General features: G+C 58.9%; 3 protein-coding genes and 1 long non-coding RNA gene across 15 annotated transcripts in view; 2 read left to right on the top strand and 2 right to left on the bottom strand.

The window, feature by feature from the left end:
- CDC42BPB (CDC42 binding protein kinase beta) overlaps window positions 1-1,602 on the top strand; it is a 92,221-nt gene extending 90,619 nt beyond the window's left edge. For both annotated transcript variants that reach the window (XM_006209084.4, XM_031679413.2), the window contains exon 37: window positions 206-1,602. In XM_006209084.4, coding sequence (XP_006209146.3) covers window positions 206-337 — 132 coding nt within the window. In that variant the 3' untranslated portion in view covers window positions 338-1,602. The remainder of the gene's footprint in view (window positions 1-205) is intronic.
- A 2,106-nt stretch (window positions 1,603-3,708) lies between these two features.
- Window positions 3,709-10,919, bottom strand: AMN (amnion associated transmembrane protein). The gene is made up of 11 exons (XM_072963783.1): window positions 10,761-10,919; window positions 10,624-10,668; window positions 5,985-6,072; window positions 5,619-5,836; window positions 5,317-5,454; window positions 5,011-5,119; window positions 4,816-4,898; window positions 4,428-4,605; window positions 4,171-4,345; window positions 4,002-4,095; window positions 3,709-3,921 (listed from the first exon to the last, which is right to left on the bottom strand). The coding sequence occupies exons 1-11, from the start codon at window positions 10,917-10,919 to the stop codon at window positions 3,835-3,837; spliced, it is 1,374 nt and encodes a 457-aa protein (XP_072819884.1). The 3' UTR covers window positions 3,709-3,834.
- Window positions 9,739-18,520, top strand: LOC140697015 (uncharacterized). The gene is made up of 3 exons (XR_012073840.1): window positions 9,739-9,908; window positions 10,074-11,218; window positions 18,388-18,520. It is a non-coding gene; the product is annotated as an uncharacterized lncRNA (long non-coding RNA).
- Window positions 18,104-23,983, bottom strand: part of TRAF3 (TNF receptor associated factor 3) — a 105,903-nt gene continuing 100,023 nt past the window's right edge. For all 11 annotated transcript variants that reach the window (XM_072963781.1, XM_072963772.1, XM_072963778.1 and 8 more), the window contains one exon: window positions 18,104-23,518. In XM_072963781.1, the coding sequence (XP_072819882.1) occupies window positions 22,947-23,518 (572 nt within the window). In that variant the 3' untranslated portion in view covers window positions 18,104-22,946. The remainder of the gene's footprint in view (window positions 23,519-23,983) is intronic.

Below are 23,983 nucleotides of genomic sequence, written 5' to 3'. Positions count from 1 at the left end.
TGTGGGGTTGGGCCGAGGGTTATGCTCTCTCCCCGGCACGGTTAATGACCACGTGAAAAGTTCATAGAGAGTGTGTTCTCGTAACAAGAGAGGAGCAGCAGTGGCCACCCCTGTCCCCCACAGATGTGCACATCTGGCTGGGCAGCACCCCCTCCCTGTGCCCAGGGTGACTGGTTCTCATCTGTCCCCTACTTTGTCTTAACAGCCTGATTCGGATTCCACCAAACACTCGACCCCATCGAACAGCTCCAACCCCAGCGGCCCACCGAGCCCCAACTCCCCCCACAGGAGCCAGCTCCCCCTCGAAGGCCTGGAGCAGCCGGCCTACGACGCCTGAAGCCGCCGGCTCACCGCCACAGGGCTGGGGGGCTTCTCATGTCAGTGCCAAGACTGAGCTGACCCTCCAGTGTTGTCCAAGGAAATGTAGAATCGATTTGTAGATACGGAGATGAAAATTCTTTATTATAATAATGATCAGTTTTATGCCGCGTTGTTTGTGGCGGTAGACCAGATCCCCTCATCTGCACAGCTGTGAGGCCACGCTGTTCCTTTTGCACATGAAGGACCGCCACGCCACCTCTCCTGCCCAGGACAGCTGAGGGGGCGCGTGGGGCCAGCCTCCTCTGCAGGAACCCGGTGGCCCAGCACTGCTCTGCTCAGGAAGCAGACAGCTCGGGACGTGGCCTCATTAACAAGTCTGCTCCCTGTTTCTGGAAACTGTTTCCTAGGCCCTTAGGAGAATAGTAGGAACCTGTATACCATTCCCTGTGTCACTAGAATTTTGAAGACAGAGGAAAGTGGAGGTTAGTTTGTGGCCTTTCTGTTCATTTAGCCATTACATAGTCAGATGCAGAAGCTCTTCTGCCAACCTTGTAGCCATGGACTGAGGCCCTTTTCGAGTGACGCCTGCCCTGCCCTGGGTCCCTCATGTGTGTCAGTCCAGTCCTGGTCACAACCATGAAGTGTCACCAGTATCTACTACTGTGAAGTCAGCTGTGCTGTTTCCCGCTCGCTTCTGCAGCTCTGCCTCCTGCCCTAAAACCAGTGAGCGCTGGGGTGCAGCTCGGCCCCAAGGCCTGCGGGCTGAGCAGCCAGGGCCCCGGGAGCCCAGCAGCGGGCGCCAGGACCCCCAGCCCCGCATGGAGCCCCAGGACTAGTGCCGTCTGGGTGGTGTAGACTCAGCACCACACTCCCACGCAGCGGCCCTGCTCTGCCCTGCCCACAGCGTGTGTGAGTTGTCAGATGGTGGCGTGTCCCTGTAAAGGCTTGTGATTTACTGGCCAACAGACACAGTTTGTCCTCGGCCCTGGAATAGGCTTCTCCCTGCTCTCCCACTGGCCACCGTTCTTGGCGACGCTGTTAAAGACATGCACTTGCCTTGAGTCGGCACTGAGTGACGTGGGTGCCAGGCCTGCCTGTGCGTGTCATGCACCCAGCACCTGCCCGCCCTCGCCCCCGGGCCTTCTGCTGGGGCTGGCACCTGCTGGGGGTTCTGGTTTTTACTTTTTTAATGTAAGTCTGAGTCTTTGTAATTATTGAATCGTGAGAACATTTTTGAACAATTTACCTGTCAATAAAGCAGAAGACAGCAGTTTTAAAGTGCTCAGTGGTTTGGCTGAACATGATCACCTGTCACTCTATGTCTGTGCTCCCCCACCCCCCACCCCAGTGCCCTATGCTGGGAGCCCCTCCCTAAAAGGCAGTGAAGGAACCATCTTGCCTGTGGAAGCCATTCTTGATCCTTGCTTGGGGAGGGCAGCGGCTCAAGGTTAAGAGTGCCCGTGTCCATGTGACAGGATGTGACCTCCAGAGCCTGGACCTCTTACCTGTCTGCCGATGTCACAGTGGGGGCCTCCTGGAGACGCCCTGCCCCATGGTAGGCAGGGTCAGGTGTGGGCTCTTGACTGGAGAGAGGGGCCCCCAGGTGGCAGTAGCAGCCCGGCCAGGAGGTTGGGAGCTCAGCCTGAGGGCAGTGGGAGCCCTTGAGGACCATGGATTAGGGCCAGCTGCCAGGCAGGGGATGCACCTGGGGTCCCAGTGCTGGGAGGGGGTGACGCGCCCATGAGCCCCGAGAGGCCCCATGAGGGAAGCTGTGCTGGAGGGACGTACACTGGCCCCTCAGTAGCCCCTGGTGGATAGGGTAAAGCTGGCCACCCCCAGGGAGGCTGGGCTGAGTGGGCGGGGTGGCTACCCTGGGGGCTCTGGCCCCCATGGGAGGGAGCAGCCTGTGGTGGGCTACGCTACATTGTTCGCTCTGCCCCACCAGTAAGTTCTTGGTGAGATGAGGGCAGTGACAGCACCTGCCAAAGAGGTGGCGTGAGGACACGCTAAGTGCAGACAGCCAGCGAGCGTCTGGCAGATGAGGCTGGTTCCGAGGCCAAAACAGCCCACGCCAGGGCCCAGCGTGCCCCAGTCCATCTCACTGTGGGCCTGTGGTCACAGCCTGGGGAGGAATGTAGCAAACTTCAGGTGCAGACACAATCCCCCACCTGTCCCTGGAAGGGGACCACACAAGGCACAGGCACAGGCTTTCAGGGACACTTGAGTGAAATCACAGCAGCTGGAAAACAAGAAACGCGCTTGGGCGAGTGCTGAGCGGCCATGTGGGGCAGTGGGCAGCCGGGCCTCAGGGTCAGAGGTGGGGTTGGGTCTTGCCCTCCCGCCCTGGGCTCCCACTTGATGTCTGCCCTGCCATGAGGGGAGCACCTGTCAGGTCTGAAGCAGGTGCTCCAGGGTCAGCCGTCTTTTCAGTGAAACACTAGCTGTTGAAGCAGAATGAATGGTGGCCTTCACTCCACAGAAGGCTACACAGCACCGGGCGTAACATGGCAACACCCGCAACCGCATGCAGGATGCCGGCCCCGGAGCACGGCTTCCAGTGTCGAGAGCTTAAAAACCAGTAAACTAATCCACTACGCTAGAAGCCGGTAGAGTGGTTGCCCTCGGGAGGGGGCGATGTTTCCAGGTGCTGGTTACACAGAAGTGTCCCTCCCTGACAGTTCAGGCTGGGCACCTGTCAGCACAGTTTTACACGCACAAGTGTGGTTCACCATCCCTCTCCTGCCCCATCACATACCTACCTACTGAGTATCCCACTCAGGGCTGCACAGCCCTGATGCCCACCCCTAGATCGGAGCCATCCTCAGAAGCAGGAGGGCAAGGCCTAGCCTTGGAGTGATGGACACCTCCCCACCCCTCACCCAGCCTGGCAGGACACACCTGCCAGCGCTCTGACCAGCTCCACCACTGCGTGAGGGCAGCTCTCCCCTGCCCCCAGCCGAGGGGATACACCTACTGTGTCCCTGGGACCCCTCCCTAGGCAGTCCACACTACCCAGTCTGGTGGAAGTCCAGGTCCACCTGTCTGGCCCTGGCCCAGCCCCACACGGCCTGGCCTGAGCAGCTTGACAAGAGGTAGGGGAGCAGCCACCTCTCCACCCTCAGCTGGTGTCTCACCCGGCTTTGCCTCTCCCCACCACTCCTGCTGCAGTACCCCCCTTGCCTGCCGGGCTCCTCCAGCACAGGGGCAGGCCCCTCCTAGTTCTGGCCAGAAGCCTCTGGCCGCCCCACCCTACAGGTAGTCTCCAAGATCGCCGTCGGTAGGTGGCCAGGGGCCAGCGGCAGGGGCTCTGAGGACCACCCCTCACCGTCCAACCTGACCCTCCAGCTCCCACCAGGCAGGAGCAAAAGAGTAGCTAGTGTGTCCAGGGCTGACACAGGTGCAGGAAAGCCCTTTATTGGGCAAGGCCACCCTATCCTTGACCAGCGGAGGAGGCGGGGGGAGCGGAGGGGGTGGGGATCCCGCAAGGCCCGCGGGACGGGCCGGTTACGCAGCTCAGGCCTCGGCCTCTGCTTCGCCGAACAGCGGATTAACGAAGTAGCTGCGGCTGGAGCTCCTGACGTCCGGCTGCGGGGCCGGGAGCTGCGGGGACGTAGAGTCAGGGGGCCGGGCCGCAGGGGAGCCACGAGCCACACGCCCCCGCCTCCCGTGCGCCTCCTCACCGCCTCCGCTGAGTCCGCCATGTAGAACACCGGGTTGTGGAAGCCCAGAGGCGCCCCAGATGCCGCGGGAGCCGCCTCGCCGCGCCTCCTCCACCTGGGGGCAGGGACGCGCGTGAACCCTGCGTCCCTGAGTCCCAGCCCCGCCCCCTCGCGACCCCGCCCCGCGCACCTGAGCCTCCCGGCGCGTTGCAGCAACAGCGCCCCCGCCAGCAGCGCCAGTAGCAATAGGAGCAGCGCGGCCACGCCGCCTGCCAGCCCCGGCGCGTACAGCACCGCCACCGGGCCGCCTCCGACGGACGCGCCCGACTCCCGGACAGTTGCCGACAGAACCCCGAGGGGCTCGCCTGCAACGGAGGGTGTCGGCTCAGTCCCCTCGAGACGGGGTGGGACAGAGGTGGGGGGCCAGGGAGGGGGCGCCGCGGTTACCGTGCTCCGCGATGTCCGCTAAAAGGGCCCGGGCCAGCCGCCCCGCGCCTCCCGTCACGGGCCCGGTCTCCACCAGCACCACCTGGATGTCCGTGTCCGACTTCTCGCCTGCGCCCTCGCGGAGCCGGGGCTGGCGTGGCACCTTGGACACGGCCATTTGCAGCCCCTGGTACTGGGGCTAGAGAGGGGGACAGTTGGTCCGAGGACTCCAACCCTCGGACCAGCGAGGGTGAGGGGAGCGTTGGGGGCAGGGGAAAACGGTGGGCAGATGGAGAGTGGGCGCATCACTGAGAGGCGGAGTGGGGCCCCCGGGGTCCCTGCGGAGGAGAAGGTCCCAGAAACGGGTTGCGGGGGCGATGGGGCCGGGGTGGAGACAAGGTCCCATTACCAGGGCCAGGAATGTGTGCAGTAGCCGCGCCCGGTACCGCTCTAGGTCAAAGGTGGGGCCATGGGTCAGCGACACGATGGCTCCTGCAGCAGGATGGCAGGGGTCAGCGCCTTGGTCGGCCCGACAGAGAAACAGGCTGAAGGCGAGCCAGCCTAGCCAGGCCTCCCGCTAGCAGGGGCCGGGCGGGGCGCTCACCACAGAGGTCGCAGCACTGCCCTTCAGGCCGGAGGGCGTCTTGGCAAGCGGCCTGGGGGCAGCGGCCGCCCAGGGGCTGGAGCAGTGCCGCACAGATCCACGGCAGCACCTGGAAGCAGGGAAGCGAGGATGAGCGCGGAGGGCAAGGAGGCAGACCGCACCGAGAGGACCATGCGCCCCAGGAGGCGAGCGGGCCAGAGACGGCGGGGCGGGGCGGGGCGGCCCCAGGCACAGTCCGGACCTCCGGCACAGAGCGGGGCCCAGCCCGCGTGGTCTCTCCGCCACCCCGCAGCAGACTGCCCTCACCTCGGCATTGCCACAGACGCAGCCCGACGGATCGTCGCAGGCATCTGGGCCCACGCTCAGCGCGCCGAACCCATGGAAGCGCAGGCGGCCGGCGCGAGACGCCAGGAAAGCAGCCAGGTCCTCGTCGCGGGTGAATGTCTGCAGATAGCCAGGTCACCGCGGGAGCCAGCCGAAGACGAGACAATATCTGAATGCCCGGAACCCACCAGGCCGCTCCGGGGAGCAGCACTGCCAGGCGAAGGCGCGGAGACGAGACCCGAGCCCCGGCCCCGCCCCGCCCCGCCTAGGCGCGCCGGGCTCACCTGGCCCAGAGCCCGCACGCTGCAGACCCTCACGGTGCCGACTCCCGGGCCGAGGCCCACCCGAAAGGAGGCGTTGGACGGGAAGACGACGTCGTCGTGGCGGCAGGGCACGCGCTCGGCGTCCACAGAGAAGAGACCGCGCGCCGCGTCCCCGGAGCGCCACAGGTGAGGGTCGTGCCACGAGAAGCGGTCCGGGTCGAGGAAGAGCGCGGAGGCGCCTGAGCGAGCGCGGGACCCTGAGCTCCGCCCGGGACACGCCCTCCGACTAGGCCCCGCCCCCGCCCCAACCTGGACCTCTCCCTTCCCTCCAGGCCCCACCCACGAACGCGCCCCCTCTAAGCCCCGCCCCCGGCCCGGCCCCTTCACCTGTGCTACAGTCCAAGTTTGAGCTGGGGTCCTTGGCGCTGAATCCAGCTCCTGAGGCCAGGACGAGTTCCCCGTCCAGCGGCAGGAGCTGCGGGAAGCTCAAGCTTTGGCGGCGCCGCGGGGGATCTGGGGCAACAGAGGGTCCCATCTGCACCCTCCCCTACTCCCCTGTCCCTGGGGAGAAGAATCTAGACAGTGACCAGGGAGTAGGCGGCTGAGGTCAGGGCTTGGGGGCACCTCGCCCTGGCTGAGGGCCAAATACGTCGGAGGGAGTGGAACCACAGGCCAGGAGCAAGAGTTGGCAGCATGAGGAGTTTGGGGCAGGGTGACACTTGTCAGGGCCATTGCCCTCTCCCATCACCCCTGAAAAACTACAAGCCCAGGGTTCGTGGTTTCCAGGAAGCCAGGCTGCTGGGGAGTCTGGAAACAGCCCTGAACCTGTGGGGGGGTGGCTACAATTGGGGAGAAGGGTGACACAGGTGGCAGGGAGGGCGATGGGGCCTTGAAATCGCCCATCTCCCCTCCAGCTCAGGCAGCCCCTTCACCACAGAAGTGGGGCCACAGCCCAGGTCTCAAGTGTCAAAGGAAACAGGGCAGCAGAAGGCCAGGAGAGGGAGGACTGATGGGCCCCACTCTCCCCTCCCCTCTAAGCCCCAGGACCCCAGCCCTCTGCCTTTCCCCCTCAGGGGTTGGGGTTGGGAAGGAGGGCTGGGCCAGGGGAGTGACTCAGTGCTGGGGTCACAAGGGGTTCAAGAACTCCAGGGACATCTGTCTACCCAGGGCCCAGCCTTGTGTCCCAACGTGCTCTTCAGTCTGTCCCCCAAGCATGGGGCCTGACCAAGAGGCCAACACTGGGAGGATTCAAGGTCACCAGCCAAGTGCCTCCACAGCTGAGAGTGCAGCACTGTGACAGCGGGGCAAACTCATGGGCAGGTGCTGAGGGTATCCATGGGACAGACGGACATGACATGTCTCAGGAAGGGCTGAGAAGGTATTAGCAGTGGGAGGCACGAACAAGAATTCAGTTTCCAAAGGCATCAAAGGGGGAAATATACATATATACGATAAGTGTAATCGTTGAAAGGAAGTTGACGTAAACACTAGGACTGAGCCGGCTGAAGAACAGCTGGTGGCCTGGGCGTTCCTGTGAAGGGATTCTCCTGAAGACAGCAGGAAAGGACTGAGAAGGAGAGAAGCCAGGAGAGATGGGAGCCTTGGCACCCAAGCACCAGCATTCAGGTAAGGGATTGGGGAGAAAACATCTGAAGAAACTATGAAGGTGAATTCTCCAGTTTGAAGAAAGCTGAGAAACCTCAGCCTGAAGGCACTGGGAGCCAAATGAGAAATAAGGAAAATCTCTGTTTATTGGCATCAAAGACAGAGAGGACGTTCTCAAAGCATCAGAGGGAAGGGACAGATCACCCAGGAAGAAGGAAAATAATCAGGTTTCTCAGCCACAAAAATGCATACAAATAGACAACAAAATAAGATAAAATATCTTTAAGCCTAAAAGACATCAGAATGATTGTCACACAAAGACCTACCCTGAAAACATGCTGGGAGAAAGTATGGAAAGAAATCTAGAAGCTAGGACGAGATATGGGAAGTGGCGTAATAAAATACTTTGGTGAAATGTATTGTGGTCTTTTAGTAAATGTTTAAAGTGAGGACTAAAATGTGGTGGGGGCAGGGGAGATGAACAGGGCAACTTCCTTGTTCAAGGGAAGACCCAGATACTGACAAGTTTAAGAAATCAGTAGGACTGCTTAATTTGAAAACCTGGATGAAATATATCCATTTCTAGAAAATTTTTAAATATCAACATTGACACAGGAAGCAATGGAGAATTTGAATTGACTAATAAATATGGAAGATGTTTGAAGGTTAGTCCAAGACCTCCAGTTACTCAAATCCCCAGTCCAAGTGTTTTTACAGGTGAGGTATATCAAATTCTCAAGGAAACACTAATTTCTTCTTATAGAAGTTGTTCTGGAAGACAAAAAGGGTGAACATTGCCAGTCCATTTTTTGAGACCCGTGTAAACTTGATTCCAAACCCAAATGAAGGCCAGCACAAAAGAAAAAAGATTCTAGACTCAATTAACTTATAAATGCAGAATCAAAAATCCTAGAAAAATATTAGCTGACTGAATTCAATGATGTATTTTAAAGATACATGGTGTTCATTGGGTTCATGTCTCAAGAATGCAGGAGATAAGGGATGAAGAATGCGTGCATCTAGGCTTCCTTGTAGCATACATGATGGTGTCCCAGCAGATGGCAGTGGAGAGAGTCTTGTATGACAGGGAAGTCAAGTGTCTTAAAGAAGTGGCACACTTTGACCTGTACCTGCAGGAAGGTGCCAGGAGGACATCAATCTTACAGGGACAGCTCAACCTAAAAAAACCTCATAAACAGGCTAAAGGAGGGAAAGGGAAATTATATCTCAATCGATGTAGGAAAAAACTGAAAGTTTCAACAGTCTATTTATGATTTGTTTAAGCTGCTAGCAAACTAGCAATAGATTAGAATGTCCGCAATTAAATAAAATTTATGTACCAAAACACTACAGCAAACATTACACTCGATGGAGAAACTGATATGCCTTCTCTTTCATACTGGGAAAAAACAAGGACGCTTACTCTTGTCACTTTCATTTAACATAGGGGTAGAGGGCTTGGACAATGCTATAAAGAAAGAAAAAGAAATAGAAGGAGGACTGGAAGGGAAGAGAAACAACGGTCGTTATTTACAAAAATAACCAACTAGAGAATAGAATTCTTAAAAATAGAGCACTATTCACAATAGAAACCAAGCTATGAAATATTTATACATTAACCTATACTACAGAAGACCTCAACATGGACTGTTTTAAAACTCTAGTATAAAGGGTTTTGTGATCAATGATCTGAAGTATTTGGAGAGAACATCCATGCTCTTGAATGGATGACTTGATTATACAAATCTGTCCAGGATTTTGCTGGTGGTGGTGGTGGTGTTGCCTGATAAACTTACTCTATAATTCTCTGCAACAATCAGATCCACAAAGAACTAGTCAACCTTGTAAGAGAAGAGTGAAGAGAGAGACTTACCCCCAGGAGATACTAAAACATCACACAGAGCCACAAAGTGAGAATGGTGTAGTGATGGCAGACCAGGCAAAAAGATCAAAAGAGCTGAAGGAGCGCTCAGAGAGCCCGCCTACACCCAGGGCAGCTGATGAACAGTGACCGCAGCGCCACAAAGCCAAGGGGCAGGGCTGGCGGTTTGCAGACGAACATTGGAAACTGGGCACGTTTCCCAAAAGTAAGCTGGTTCCCTAGCTAGTGCCCTACTCAGGCGTGTGCACCTGATGGCAAAACTGACTTAATAGACATAATGTATAGTTGATTATGGTTGTGACTAAGAAGCAGGGAAGAGATGCTTAAACAAAACACCAAAAACACAGCTCTAAGGCAACAGATTTTGCATTTGATAGATTAATAATAGGGATTTCTGTTCAGCAAAAGGCAATGCAGGCAAGTTCCACAGTGAGAAGACACTTCCAGTATCTCAACAATCATTGATAGGTAAAAAACAGGAGCTTCTCCCCAAACTAGCAAACTGGGCTAAGCGTGGAAATGGAAGGGGAGAGGGGATTCAGGAAGAGAAAAATCACAGGGAGAGAAGTTCCAAACCTGAGGAATGCAAAATGAAGCACTGATGTCGCTGTGCCTGTTACTAGGGCGACATCTCAGCAGCCGGACAAGGCTGAGCGCAGGGACCCGCGTGCAGCAGGGATGGGAGGGGCTTCAAGCAGCCCTGGGTCCATTCGGCCTCTGTCAGCCAGGACTGGGCCATCGCCCTCCTGTCCCTGGGCCCCTGGGCCTTTATCACCAGAGTCGTCTAGGGGCTGACCCCGCAGCGCCGAGGAGAGGATGGGGAGGTGAGGAGGGCGCCCGAGCGGGGTCGTGTGCAGGGGCACAGGTGGGCGGAGGCGCTGGGACAGCGAAGAGGGCTCTGGTCTGGGCGGCTCGGCATGGGAAGAAAGGGGCAGAAGGAGGGACCCGATGAATGTGTGAACACTTAATTGGTTAATGTCTCTTTAAAGCCCAAGCTCTTCCGAAGGAGATCATCAAAGTAACGAAGTCGGCCAGGAGGGACCCCAAGTCCCAGCACCCCACCCCTGACTGACTCCTCTGCCCGCGGGTCGCCCCCAGCTCCAGGCTCCCCCTCCCTGCTCGCTCCGGGTCTCGGCCTGGTTGCTATGGTTACCAGGGCTGTGGGGGCGGGGCCACGGGATCCAGCTGCTGCGCCCCCAATCCCGGGCTCTGCCTCCTCCTCCTCCTTGCTCCCCACTCTGCACCTTAGTCTTTGGGTTGAACAAATGTGAGAAACGCGTCCCGAGTTCGGATCTGTGGGGACTGGGGATACCTTGCCCCACGCCCCCTTCCCAGGAAGGGGAGCTCGCGCGGGTGAGGGCGGGGGTCGCCTGCGCGGAACAGCTCTGCCCTACGCCCCGCCAAGCTCCCTCCCGAAACTAATGCTACTTTCGAAAACCATCAATTCTGAGCCAAGAGTCAAGAAAGGGGCTTCAGGCCGACCCCAGCGGGACCCACCAGCCCCACTCCGACAGGGTCGCGGCCACAGCCCCGCCTCACCATGTCCGAGATGCTGTGACCTTCTCGCACCAGGACTGACACCATCTGCAGGAAGAAGCGGCATCAGCGGGTGGACCCCCATTGGGCTCCGACCCCCTCCCCGGACCACCCGAGCCCCAGTAGGGGGCGCCAGACACCTTGTCCGCGGGGAACTGGACGGCGGCGCCTGCGCACGGGGTTCGGTTCCGGCTCCAGTTGGCGGCGTCGTCGAAGTCAGTGTTGGGGACCCAGAGTTTGTAGGAGGCCCGTGTCAGCGCTGGGGAGGGGACGATTGCGTGCTCCCGGGCCTGGGGCATCCGCGATCTCACCCAGATGCCCCAGTGGCCCAGGGAGGACGACCTCCCCCAGATAGGCGCGGATGGGTTCCTCGCCGCCGCCTAGGCCCAGGCCCTCACCGCTTCCTACGTCGGACCAGAACCTGCGGGAGCTCGGCCCTGGCACTCTCTGAGGAACTCCTATTGGATCAGCAGAGCCCGCTCAAACGTGCCCTCTTCGCAGACGCCAGCCATGATCGCCTTCTCGCCCGCCCCCATTTTGCCCCGCGCTGGAGCAGAGGACTCGGCTAGGCAAGGACGATGACAACCGAGGGACGGAGGTGAATGGGCAGCGGAGGACTCGACCCAGTAGAAGGGGCTGGGGGACGGTGGAGCCCGGCCAGACGGGCCCTTAATGGGCGCTGTGTCCTGAGGGAGCCGCGTGGGGCTTAAGAGAGAGGAACAGGGACGGGGCTGCAGTTTCTAAAGCTCCCGAGCGAGCGTTGGGGGCGGGCCCTAGGACACGCACCGGCCCCGGGTGCGACCGGCAGGGTCAGCGACTCCCTCCTCGGCGGGGAAACTGAGGCAGGCGGCCGGGCCCGCAGCCTCCCGTGCTCAGTCGCTACTGCGGGCGCGACTGCAGACGGTGCCCATTTCGCAGACAGACCAAGCGCCCAAGGGCAGGAGCCCGGCCCAGCGATCGGTCTGGCCCAGGCTCCTCGCCTCTCGCACCGAGGGTGGGACCTGGCTGCGCGCTCGGCCATTTGGGAGGCCAGGCCGGCTTTCGCACCCCCCCAAGCTCTCGCGGGGGGACCTTGGCCTCCTGGTGTGTCGGTCCCCAACAGTGCGCCCTGCCACTTACCGCAGAGCTGTAGCCACAGCAGGGGCAGGCCCAGCACACCCATCTCGCCTGGGGTTAGGCGTCTTGGACCAGGAGACTTTGCCCCGCGGGGCCCACGTGATCGGGTGGGGCGGGGGTGGGGTGGGGGCCACCAAGGATGGTTACACATTTACCTCCAGACTCGCCTGCAATGACTCTTCGGCCCCTCCAGACGCCTGCTGTGCCACCATCCCTCTCACACTCTCAGCCTTCCAGGGTGCTCAGAGAAAGGGGCTTGTGGAGATGGAGCTGCCCAAAGAAACGAGGATGTTGGGGGCAGGCAGTAAACAACCTTTGGGCTCCTCCTGGCTTGGTCCCAGATGCGGCTGGGAATACACCCAGTGGGCCCACCTATTGGGGCTGGGAGTTCACTCTTCTAAGCAGGCCCTCCTGCCTCCTGGGCTGGAGGGTGTGGGTAGTAACCGCTGAGGGTGCCTGGTGTAGCGTGTATGGAGGAATGGTGAATGGTTGACAGTGGGTGCATGGTGAGTGGGGGAGTGTTTCTGTGCTGGTTAGTGGATGAATGAGGAATGGATGAATGGGAGATGGGAAGAGAATAAATGAATGGATGGGAATTAAGGGACAGTGGATGGAAAATGAGTGGTGGGTGATGGGATGACTGTTGGATGATGGATGGATGGATGTGTGGTGGCTGGATAGTGGATGCCAGATGGATTGAGGAGCGATGGTTGATGATGAGTAGACAGCTGATGGGTGACAGGTGAATGGAGATAGTTGTTAGTGGGTAGTGGATGGATAAATGGACGGGTGGTGGATCATGGATGGTGGATAGATGGATAAAGAAGGGTAGACTGGAAGGATGGTTGATGGATGGATGGATAAAGAAGGGTAGACTGGAAGGATGGTTGATGGATGGATGGATAAAGAAGGGTAGACTGGAGGGATGGTTGATGGATGGTAGATGGTAGCTGGATGAAGAAGAATGGTGGAAAGGGTAGTCAGTGGAATGGTGATTGCATAAATGGATGGATGGTGACTGAAAGATAAATTGTAGATGTTAAATGGATGTGTATGATGGATGACTTATTGAGATGGATGGTGGGTGAAAAAAGGTGGTGGATTTTGGATGGCAGATGGATGGAAATGGATGGGAAATGAGGATGAATGGTGGATGAATGGATTGATGAATAAATGAATGGCAAATGGGGTTTAGATGAACTGTGAATGGATGGTTGCTAAGGAGGTGGTGGATGGATGTTTGAGAGTAGACATGATGACTGGATATAAATGGATGGATGGATGGATGGACAGGTGGACAGACTGAATGAGTACAGGATAGATGAATAGATGGAGAAATGGTGGAGGAATGTGTTTGGGGTGTTTAATCAGAGAGATGGACGCTTGGCTCTGCATGATGCACACAAGGATGGATGGTGGTGAGTGAGTGGAGGATGGATTTGTTGGGGACAGAGTGGCAGAGGGTGAACGGGCAGGTAGATAGGTTGGGCATGGTAAACTGGATGATGGACAGTGGGCTTATGGGTGGTGGGGTGAATGGTGAGCTGATTATTAGGGGATGGTCTGGGAATCAATGGACACATGGATGGGGGAATCTGTGGGTGGTGGGAGACCAACAGATGGTGCATCATTGGTTATGGTTGGTGGCAGGGGAAGGCCACTGGGTTCAGGATGACCCGGTGGTTGATAAGTGAATATGGAAGGATGGATGGAAGGGTAGATGATGGAGGAGAATGTTTAGATGGAGGACTGTGGGGGAAGGGGAACTACTCAGCACCTTCCTCCCTCCAGCTCTCCCTGTCCTCTCCTGCATCCGCGCCCATCCCTCACCTGCAGACCTCCCGTCATTAGCACGCCTCAGTCTGACTGGTCTCTGCTTCTCCCAGATACCAGATATTTCATCCAAGGAGGATGGGGCCCATCATTGGGGGCACTCTCACTGCCTTACACCCTGGGTGGGAACAGCGACTTCCCTGACTGGGAAAAAGGGAGTGAGCACACCAGCTGGTTCCGCCCTTTAACCTGGGTGGGATCGGGGTACCTGTTCTCAGTGGCTCAGCGGTGCCAGAGCTGCCTGGGATGGGGAAGGTGGGTCTGCCTTGTCCTGAGCTTGGCTGTGGCCACATGTAGGGCTGACAGGAAGCGCCATACTCCATAGCAGTCAAGGAAGGCTTCCTAGAAGAGGTGGCATTAAAGCAGAGACGGGAAGGATGAGGTCCCAGCTGCAGCCACTGGCTGGGTTGACTGTGGCAGAACAGGAGGAGTAGTGGCTGGTCTGCTGTGGGGTATGGGAGTACCCATATCTCTGAAAGGGGAATCCTTGAACAGGGGAGAGTCCAGCGATCAGAGGGTGGCCCAGAGAGGAGCTCCCCCACCCCTCCTTCCCCACAACTCTCTGGAGACAGAGCCACCCCCCAGGTTAGTCCTCCAGCTCCTTCTCCTGCACTTTTGTCCCTGACTTGGGCAGGTCCCTGCACCTCTCTGGGCCTTAATGTCCCTCTGGAGGGACTGAGGCTCCAACATGCATGGCTCTATTCCTGGACAACATGGGGTGGGGGCAGTGGGAGCATGGAGGGCAGCCCCCCTCAGAACGGCTTCCCTTTACTCAGGTGTCTGCACAGTCACCTCCCCAGAGAAGGCACCTTGGCCACACACAACCTCACCATCAAATCTGACACCACATGCCCTGTGGGGCCCATGGGACTTTGTTCACACTCCATGGACCACCTGGAACATAGAAGATGCTCAAAAAATATCCATGAGAGGAAGAGGTGACTGACACTCCCCCCAGGCAGGCAGGTCACCTCCCAGGCCCTGCAGCTCACACAGCCTCTGCCAGCCAGGGCTCAGGGACTTGGACCTGGGCCCCACCTTTTGACCTGTGGCTTCCCTACCAACCTCCGGATTTCTCTTTGGGCCTTTCATTCATCCACACACTTGGTGCCAGGCCTGCAGCAGGGCTGGGAGTACAGCCTTCTGGGTTTGAGGTTGGATGGGGAGACGGATGCTGGACACACGATGCTCCCTGGTTCTGGCAGGGCTCTGTAGAAGCATGAAGCATTCGGGGAAGGCTGGAGTGTGCTGGGAGGGTGTGCAGGAGCCCTTAAGGCAAGATGGCCAGGGCAGGCCTCTGGGAGGAAGTGACACTCCACTGAGACCTGGGAAATCTACAGTAAGAGGAAATAGCAGGTGCAAAGGCCCTGAAGCAGGAGCATGAGCAAGGCTTCAAGGAGGGTGAGAAGACCACATGCGTAAGGTGAGGCCGGGGCAGTGCTAAGGCCATGCTGGTGCTGGAGGCTGGGTTTCACGTGTGTGAGAGGGAGCCCAGGAAGGTGTGGGCTGGGGGGCTCGTCACCTGGCTTGGCCAGGGCTGAGCGGGCTGCCCATCGGCAAGGGGGGTCAGGTGGGCACCTCTGGTTGTCCAGCACGGGTGTGGACAGGCTACGGTGCAGGTTTGAATGCTGTAAGGCTCCACAATTCTCTCAGCCTGTTTCATCCTTCACCTGCAAAGCCAGGTGGCGGTGGCCCTCCCAGGGCAGCAGGAAGAGGAAGATGCTCTGCCCCAGGACACTCCACCCCTTTTCTGTCTGCAGACGATGGGACAGGAGGACAGCAGTGGGGTGCTGACCTGGGAGCTGCCCCGAGCAGGTCGCTAAACCCCCCACCTTGGGGAGGCTTCTCGCGAGGGTCTACTCGGGCCTGCACTGTCCCACCTGCCCTCTCCTGCCCTCCCTGGTGGGAGGTTTAATTTGTCGCCTGCCCCTTTGTACCAAGAAGAACTTTGTTGGGGGAACTTCACAGGCCTCTGGGTTTAGAAGAGCCACAGTGGAGTCACGGATGCTATCTGGTGCTCCAAACCCTTGCTGTCACCCTCGGGACTGGCTGGGCCAGGACCAGCGAGTGGACGAGGCTCAGGCCACATGAGGGCCAAGTTTGAGGGCTGCCCACAGTGGGGCTGGGCCATATGTATCAACAAGGTGCCCAAGCCCCAAACTCCACGGGGGGTGGGAGCCTTCTGGAGCCCAGGGCCTTGGCCACCATGTGGTCCCTCATTCCCAGGGCACCTGTCCCTGGTTGGAGGACCCTCAGCTGAATGACCTGAAGCCAGGTCCGGGACCTGGCCATCCTGCTAGCTGGCCGAGGTCCCCACAAGGTGTTTACCTCTAGGTGTGTGGCCACCACTGGCTGAGCACATGCCCCCGCCATCCACAGAGCACTTTTCCCCTGCCATCATGCCACCCCAAGACTGCCTGGGCGCGCAGGCTGATGTCAAACCCAGGGACCTGGCCGGGGGCTCTGCCTGCGGCTTCTGACACCCAACGTGGGGCCAGCCTTCTCCTGGCCCTCAGCTCCAAGCCGTGTCCCCTGGGCCTGGCGGGGACAAGTGGCTCATGGGTTTCCGAGCTGTGCCTCGTCAAGGCCTCACCTAGAGTCCAGGGTCACCTGGGAGCAAGGATAGAGCCTGCGGGCTCGAGGTCACTCAGAGCTTCCACAACCTCTAACTTCTGCCCTAGTGGCCCAGGCCCAGGACGAGGCCTCGGGGGCTGAAGCGCTCCAGGGACGCAGGCCCGCCGCTCCTCTGAGGGGTCGAGGCGCTTCTCCTGTCCAGCCCGGGTTGTCCTGGTGGTGGTGGTGGTGATGGAGGCCGCTGGTGTGGGATTTAGGTCCAATGGCTGTCTATCTTCAGGAAGCCGGAAACATGGCCCATGTGGTCCCAGCACCGCCACATGCGCAGATCCGAGCGCCACCGCAAACGGGCCACACAGGAGAAAGTAGAGCACAGGGCGGGCTTCCGGGCTGCGCCCCCTCCTCTCCAGGCTGAGCTTTTCCCACTGAGATCGGCCCCGCAGGGGACGGGTGTCCCTGGCAAGAGCAGGTGGACTGGGATTCCAGGCACACGTCCCGGCTCGGTCCTGGGTGCCTGGGGCGGGGGCGGTTCTGCTTCGGATGCAGCGGGGACAAGGCAGTGGCCCTTGTGTGGCCTGGTGGTGGCTCCTGTGGCCTGGCTCGGTCAAGTCCCCAGCTCACCCAGGGGTCTGCTTCACTGCAGGGCTCAGCCCCTGTGCCGAGCGGAGGGAGGCGAGAGGGTCACAGCGGGAGGCCTGACCCTCCCAGGCCAGGGTCACGGCCACCCCGGGCCTCAGTGGCTGGGACAGCGGTGGCCCCGGTGTGGACTCCAGGGACAGAGGCCAAGTCTCCATCCATCAGAGGTCCAGCTCGGAGCACCCCCCTCCTCACCATGCCCGCTCCTGCCGCTGCCCAGAGCCCCGTGTCTCCCTAGGAGTTGGGGGGTGTGCCCTTCTTCCTGGGGGTCATTGACGATCTCCCGTCCTCTTGGCCTCAGTGACATAAACTCCCGAAGTGTGAAAGCAGAGGACCTGGTTTCTGAAATCCGCTGAGCGGCCCCTCTAGGGGAGCTGGAGACCCCGGCACACAGGGCTCTGAGCGCGGCTGGCTCCAGCCCGGGCCGCCCTCCCGTCAGAGGCGCTGTCCACACTGGGCCGCCAGAGGTCTCGCTCAGCGCCGGGGAGATGGGCGGAGTGCAAGGGGCATGTGCCCTTGGGACACCCAGACACATGGACTGACCCCGCATTAGAAAGCCCTGGAGGCCACAGACCCCTGGTGTGCTCCCCGGCCTAGGGGGGTGGCAGAAACAATGATGACAGTGAGGAGCCAGGCCCTGGGGCCCTGGCGGGGAGCGGCTCTTGGGGGCTTGTTCCTGGGCTGCCCCTTCCTGCTGCCCAGTGGGCCGAACATGGAGGCCCGGGCCTCTCCCCTGGGTTCTGGCCCCAGGCGGTGACTTGGAGAACGGGTGAGGCTGAGCGGGGCTGCGGTGCTGGCACCTGAAGGAGCAGGGACAGTGGGGGCAGGGCTGAGAGGTTTCCAGGGTCTTTCCCCTGCTTTGCAGTGTGGAAAGCAGCCCCCACGCCTGGTAATTTGGGGGAAACTTGCAGGAGACGCAGGGCTTCCTGCTGCTGGGCCTGACCCACACGACCACCTGGGGAAATACAAGACCCGCCCTGCTGGTTCTGCGTCGGGCAGGAGCCGTGCTGGCTCCGTGTCCCGCCGTCGCCCCACTGGGAGCTGCTGCCGGAGCCCCCACAACCACCCGCAGTGTCAGCGCTGGTGTGGCTTTTTAAGAGCCCCCTAGTTTCAGAAAGGAGGTAGATACAATCCTTCCCTCTGACAGACAGGAACCCCAAAGTCCTACAGCCAAGAAAGTGGTGGAACTGGGAGGGGACCCCAGCTCTGCGGGCCCCACCAGGCATGGCAGGGGCCCTGGCAGGAGAGAGGGCCCGGAGCCCGGAGCCCAGGGCCACGGCCATGTGGCCGCACAGGTGAGTCAGTGTGATAAAGACACCCAGACTCCTTAGTCAGATTTATTTTCTCTAATAAGACCGTTCAGCATTTCAGAGTTCTGCATTCTACACTCTTACAAACGTCAGTTATTAGCATCAGAAACACAAAAACATTGCAAGACCTCAAAACACAAATAAATACCAAATAAAACATACACAATAAACAGTAAACAAAAATAGAAAACATAATAATGCTGTCGGGAAATCAGACATGTTGTTAGCCCGCAGGAACAACATGATTATTGCTGAGCAATAACTTACACTGTCTTTTTGTGGGTTTTTTTTTTCTTAGAAGAGCAGAAAAACACGGGACGTGAATCACTGGTCACAATCACTTGGACGTCAAGATGGGTCCTCACAGCGAGTGGTTACTACAGATGGCAATTTTTAAAACAGGCAGGTTAAAAATACAGAGTCAACTGAGAGATTGGCCTTCTTTGGTCTTTGTTTTGGGTAACAGAACTGAACGAAGAGGTGTGTCGTCAGAGAAAGAATCAATGCTGAAAACACCACACGATCGTCTATGTGGATTCACACACTCCCTTTCCCACAGAGGTTACTCTCCAGACAATTCTCACAGAGATCCTTGGAAAGAACGCCAGCTTCTGTGTTTACCAACTGAGTCATTGAGTTTGCTGTTGAAGGTTATCCCACGTGTCGGGGCACTGAGTTATGAACCAACCGGCACTGCCTGCGGGCTCGGTGCAGCCCCCCGGACCCCACCCACCGCGCGGGCCTGCAGGGCGGACTGAGATGCAGCGGCAGCGGCGGAAATGAAACGCAAGCGCAGCTCGTCCCACTCGGGTCTCTGCAGATGGGCCCAACCACCTGCGGACCCAGGTCGCCCCAGGCCGCCCGGCTCCCCGGTGACAACCGGCACCGCCCGGCGGACAGGAGTGATGCCCGGGTCACCTGCCGACGCGGGAGCCTCACCCTGACCTCGTCTGATGCAGACCCTAGTGGACATGTTCTACTTTGGAGAAAACAGAACCATTGAGATTTGCAAACAGAGGACAGGGCCACGGTCTCGGGCTGAGAAGTAGGTTGGGTGACAAATCCCTCATCTCACAGACGCGCACAAAGGCAAAGGGGCTCCCGGAACTCCCCCAGGGCTGCTCTGCGGTCTGGTCAGTAAAGATCGGGACCACAGCCCTTTCACAGCTCTGCCCGCGCCCTTCTCAGCACTGGCAGCTACCGCAAGCAGAGGGAGGCGATCGGAGGGCCGCGGTGTGGGCAGAGGCCCCGCGAGGAGTCTGATCTCCTGACAAGGCCTGTGAAGACCGGCAGAGATGCTGTGGCCGGAAGGTTTTCGCCGGACACACAATCACGGTCACTCCTTTGGGAGGAGGAGGGGGCCTTGGCTGTTTGAGGTGGTGAGCCCCTCTGGGTGCACTTGGGGTCCTGCTCTCTCCCCGCTGCCATGGGCTGAGAGGAGATGACCCACCTCGGGACCCTGCTGTATGTAAGGGTCTGTCCGGCCACCCTCTCCTCACCCCGCTGCTGCCCACTGGCTGCAGGATGCCAGGCCTGCCACCGGCGACCATCCCCACGACACTGAGAGTGCAGGGCGTTGACTGGGACGCGTGGCCCCGGGTGGCCGAGGACCCGGGAGGAGACCAGCTATCTAGGAAGGGGCTGCCCTGACCTGGCCACAGTGGCCACAGGGCAGGCGGATGCGCCCTAGAGCTGGCCGGCACCTGGAGGACCTGGTGAAGGTGGCCACCAGGGAGCGCTAGGCTCCCGCAGCCAACAGCCCCCAGGGACCCCGGGCAGGGGTGGCTACAGGAGGGAGGGAGGGGAGGAGCTGCCTGGCCAAGAGCCTCCCGCTCGCACGGTGGCTGCCATCTGGGGCCAGGCTGGGAACCGGAGGAAGGCGGCCCTGCTCGCCCTCCTGTATGGCGAATGCCCACCTGACTCGCTCTCTGGGACTGGCACCCCATCTCGTGCAACAGGTCATCAGATGCTGGACAGGAATCCCTGCTTGTGTCCAGTGTCACCTACAGACCCTGGAACCGATCCCAACTGCAAAAAAGGCCCAGGTGAGCTGCACCAGCCACCCTCCTCCGCCCCCCGCCCCCACCCCCAGTGCAAGCTGCCCAGCCCGGCCCGGCAGGCTGGCCTGGACTCCGCAGACACGGGCTGACTGGGGCACAGGATGCTGCACGAGCCCCTGGAAGGTACTAGATCGGTTTTGGTCCACGGGGAACTTTGCCACTTTTGTAAACAAAAAAGTGCGCCCCCACGCACCACGGCTCAACCCTTTGCTTGTCCCCGGGGCCCCGGCATGGGGAGCACCAAACAGCAGATGGGGAGACGCGGGACCACGTCCTGCAGGAGCTGCCCCCTCGTGTGCATGGAACAGTGGCCATGAGGCCATCGACCGCTGTGTCCACCAACTGTCACCAAGCCACAGCATGAAGCTCCCACCATGTCACAGCCTCATGGAGGGGTGGTAGTGGCACCAGCTCCTGAAGCCAGGTCCCAGCGGCTTCTGCAGGGGGGGGCGTGTGGCCAGGGTGGCCCAGTCACTCCCACCAGAAGGGGTACTGGAAAAGTACCCCCTCCAAGGGACAGATGCTTCCAGAGTGGGTTTCAGCCCAGGGGAAAGAGGTGTTTTGTTTTTCACCAGATTAATGTGTTGCTTCTCCTAGATGTGTTAACACTGTCCATACTTTTAGTGAAGGGGGAGGAAGTTGCAGGGAGGTCCCTGTTGGTAACCCCTGGCCTCAAGAAAGCCCTCTGAGGCCAGGGGGGACTGCCGGGCGTACCCCCTCCTCCGGGTCCCCAGGGCAGAACCCAGGGCAAGGCTCGGAGGAGGTCGGAACACCTTCGAGGGAGCAGCGGTCTGCAGCACCTGCAGGAAGTCTTCCTCTCTGAGTGGGGACACCCGACTCCTCACAGGGCAGAGCTGATGACACTGATTGGCCCTCAAAGCAGTCCCGGGGCGGGGGGGTGAAGACAGCGGAGCGTCTGAACTGCCGGAGGGTGCGGCAGGTGCTCGAAACCCATGAGGTCACTTATGGAAGCTCGGGGACAGCGTTGGAGAGGAGGGCGCTTCCAGCAGGCACTGGGGCGAAGGCACACCCAGGGCAGATGGCAGCACCAGAGACACGGTGGGCCAGCGGGCACCCACCCGGCCGTCCCCGCACGGCCATGGGGGAGCCCGAAGGCAGGCAGTCTGTGGCGCGCGGCCCAGCCAGCCAGTCGTGGGCGCGCCTTGCGGATGAGTGGCACAGATGCGGCGGTCCACACACACTGGCTTTGCCTAAGAAGCACCCGTCAGTGTAGCACCCGTCAGTGTGAGAGCACCCGTGGGGCGTGGTGCGCAGCAGGGCACAGGAGCAGGGCCCCGTCCTGTCACAGTGGGACCATCGGGAGAAGGTACACGGGGCGAGGAGTGCCGTCTGGGCAGGGCACAGGCTGGGACGGCAGGGCCCAGGGCCACCCTTCCCGAGAGAGGGTGGCCCCAGACGCCTGTCGCCCAGCCTGGGCGGCCCCAGAGCGTGGTGTCTGGAATGCTCAGGGGCTCCGCTCGGGGCCGGGGCGCCCACCGCCCGTGGCCGCACTTCTCCCCGACTCCTGCCTGCACTGGGACCAGGGCCGAGAGACTGGGAATCCATGACAATTAAGCAGTGGGGGCTCCAGGAGCTGACAAGGGGCCCGGCTTCCTGAGCAGGTGCAGGGCTGAGGGCCCTCAAGTGGTCAGGAGAAAAGTCTGGTTAAACCATCACCTTCCGGAGTCACCGTGAACACAAAGCTGGGGTCGAGAAGCAGCATGTCACATCTAAGGCACATGAACAGCACGCCACCACCTCTACACAAGCTGTCAGCACGTGCGGGACGCGACAGAACGGAGACGCGTCTGCTGTGGCCCCTTCAGCGCGAGTCACCTGCCCACCCCCGGACACTGGACACTGAAGGTCGGTGTTGTCAGCAATAGAGAGCTTGTCTGAACAAATGGGGCAGAATTTTAAAAACCTACAGGATTTTGTTTAGAACTCCAAAGTTCAACTAATGCCCTATTTTAGGGTGAAAACAATTATAAATCTGAAAATGATGCACAGCATCCATGAGCGATTCTCCTTTCATAGTAATTTTGAAGTAGTGTCAGTAACTACGACAGAGATTGAAGGTTTACACATTTCTAACGAGAAATAACAGCAGATTGAATGTCCTCCTTCCTATCACAAGTGATAACCAGTGTTTGATATTTTACATTTTCTTCCAAGAAATATCAGTCTATCAACGTTTTGAAATAAAATGTTTGCAGTTACAATTATCTTAGAACTTTAAATTAAAAAATGATTCTGAATTTAGAGACTTCCAAAAAAGACCTAGGTGTATACTTCAGGGTCTTCTGACAAACAAATTATTAAAACAGAGACCAGATGAGGCCTTAAAAATAGACAATATACTATATTTGAAACAAGATTGCACTCTTGAATTTTAGAATGAATATATCAGAATTGCATTATTATTTCATAAATTCTTCTTTTACTTAACATGCTGACATGTCCAGCTATCCCCAGGTGTGTGTGTGTGTGTGTCTGTGTGTCTGTGTGTGTTGTGTGTTGCGTATTCTTTTTTTGGTGTTCAAGTTTAAGGAAGAAAAATGATGGTTCTTTTCTTTAGCATATATGTTTTCGATTAGATCTTTTAAAATGAAAATGAAAACCTTCTCTGACAGCAGTATTTATCTCGTAGAAGGATAAATAATCCCACCGGCCCGAGGCCGCCTTCTGCCGCTTCCTCCGCTCCACAAGGTCCTTTTCTGAGCACGAGGACCTCAGTGGAGACAGCAGAGCCCCCAGAGGAGTTGCCTTCTGCTCGATCCACCTTCCCAGTGACTCGTCAGGGGTCAGGCAGATCCGAAGTATCCACTATGACCTTAATAAAAATGGTATCATCTTTAATATATGTCCCGTTTTCCAGCACAGTTTGGGCCACAAAGACTGGGCAGCCAGAGGCAATATTCATCTCCCCGGTGGGCTTCTTGAAGCTGCTGCTGTTGGGGTCCGGCTTGAACGCGTCTCCCAAGTGGCGCCGGGAGGACCCCTGATCCATCAGCATGAGTGTCACTTTCTGCTTGAACGGCCAGGGGAGCAGAGCGTCGTATTCTCCGCGCATGATGACGAAAAACAGCGACAGGTGCGTCCCCTTGCCCATCCCGTCCCCGTTCAGGTAGACCCTGGCGCACATCTTGTAGCCGAAGTAGCCGGTGTAGAAAGGCTGGCTGTAGAGAGACAGGGTCTTGCCCATGACGGCCTCCTGCTTCCGCCGCTTGTAATCCCGGATCTTCCAGATAAGCACGCCGTTGTAGCTGGCGGTCTCCAGGACCTGGAAGCGCAGGTCCATGTCGGCCAGGCGGATGTCGTGGACGCTCAGCATCTGGTCGTGCCGGCTCAGCTGGGACTCCAGCAGGCCTGCGGCAGGCGAGGAGAGACGGGGTGCAGGAGACATGTAACTATCCCAGAGGCTGGGGAAGCTGGTCCCCACCAGCGTCTGGACTGAACGACCTGAACTCACTGCGGCTGCTGGGCGGAGAGGGACGCGTGACACGCTGATGCCCTGAAACACAGGCCTCGGATCCCCCAACACCCACGGCCATGCCTGCTGAGAGGCGACGCCCTGGGGGGCCCATCGCCCGCGGCCCCCTTGGAGCCCCGCCAGGGGCACGGCTGGCTGCCTTCTTGCTCACACCTCCCCCACCTCCAGCCTCCACACTGGGAGTCACCCACGCCCCGTCCGAGTCTCAGTTGCTCCTCCCTCCACTCCGTGTCCTTGGCCAGTTTTTAATCCAGCCCCACATGCATCATGATAATATCTGTTCTTTTTCCCTATTAATCCTTCTCATGCAAATATTCAGAATATTCACTCAGCGCCTGAGG

Source organism: Vicugna pacos, chromosome 6, assembly GCF_048564905.1.
Source record: "Vicugna pacos chromosome 6, VicPac4, whole genome shotgun sequence".
NCBI lineage: Eukaryota > Metazoa > Chordata > Mammalia > Artiodactyla > Camelidae > Vicugna > Vicugna pacos.
The sequence above is the reverse complement of the archived record's forward strand: the minus strand, read 5'-3'. Positions and strand labels throughout refer to the sequence as shown.

What these genes read in the sequence shown, in the direction of transcription:
- AMN (XM_072963783.1), bottom strand. Translation starts at nt 10,919, where the DNA reads ATGCCCCAGGCCCGGGAGCACGCAATCGTCCCCTCCCCAGCGCTGACA. An exon ending in GCAGTGCTGCGACCTCTGTG is followed by an intron (nt 4,899 to 5,010) that starts GTGAGCGCCCCG and finishes ATCCTGCTGCAG; the next exon opens with GAGCCATCGTGTCGCTGACC. An exon ending in TGGCGGACTCAGCGGAGGCG is followed by an intron (nt 3,922 to 4,001) that starts GTGAGGAGGCGC and finishes ACGTCCCCGCAG; the next exon opens with CTCCCGGCCCCGCAGCCGGA.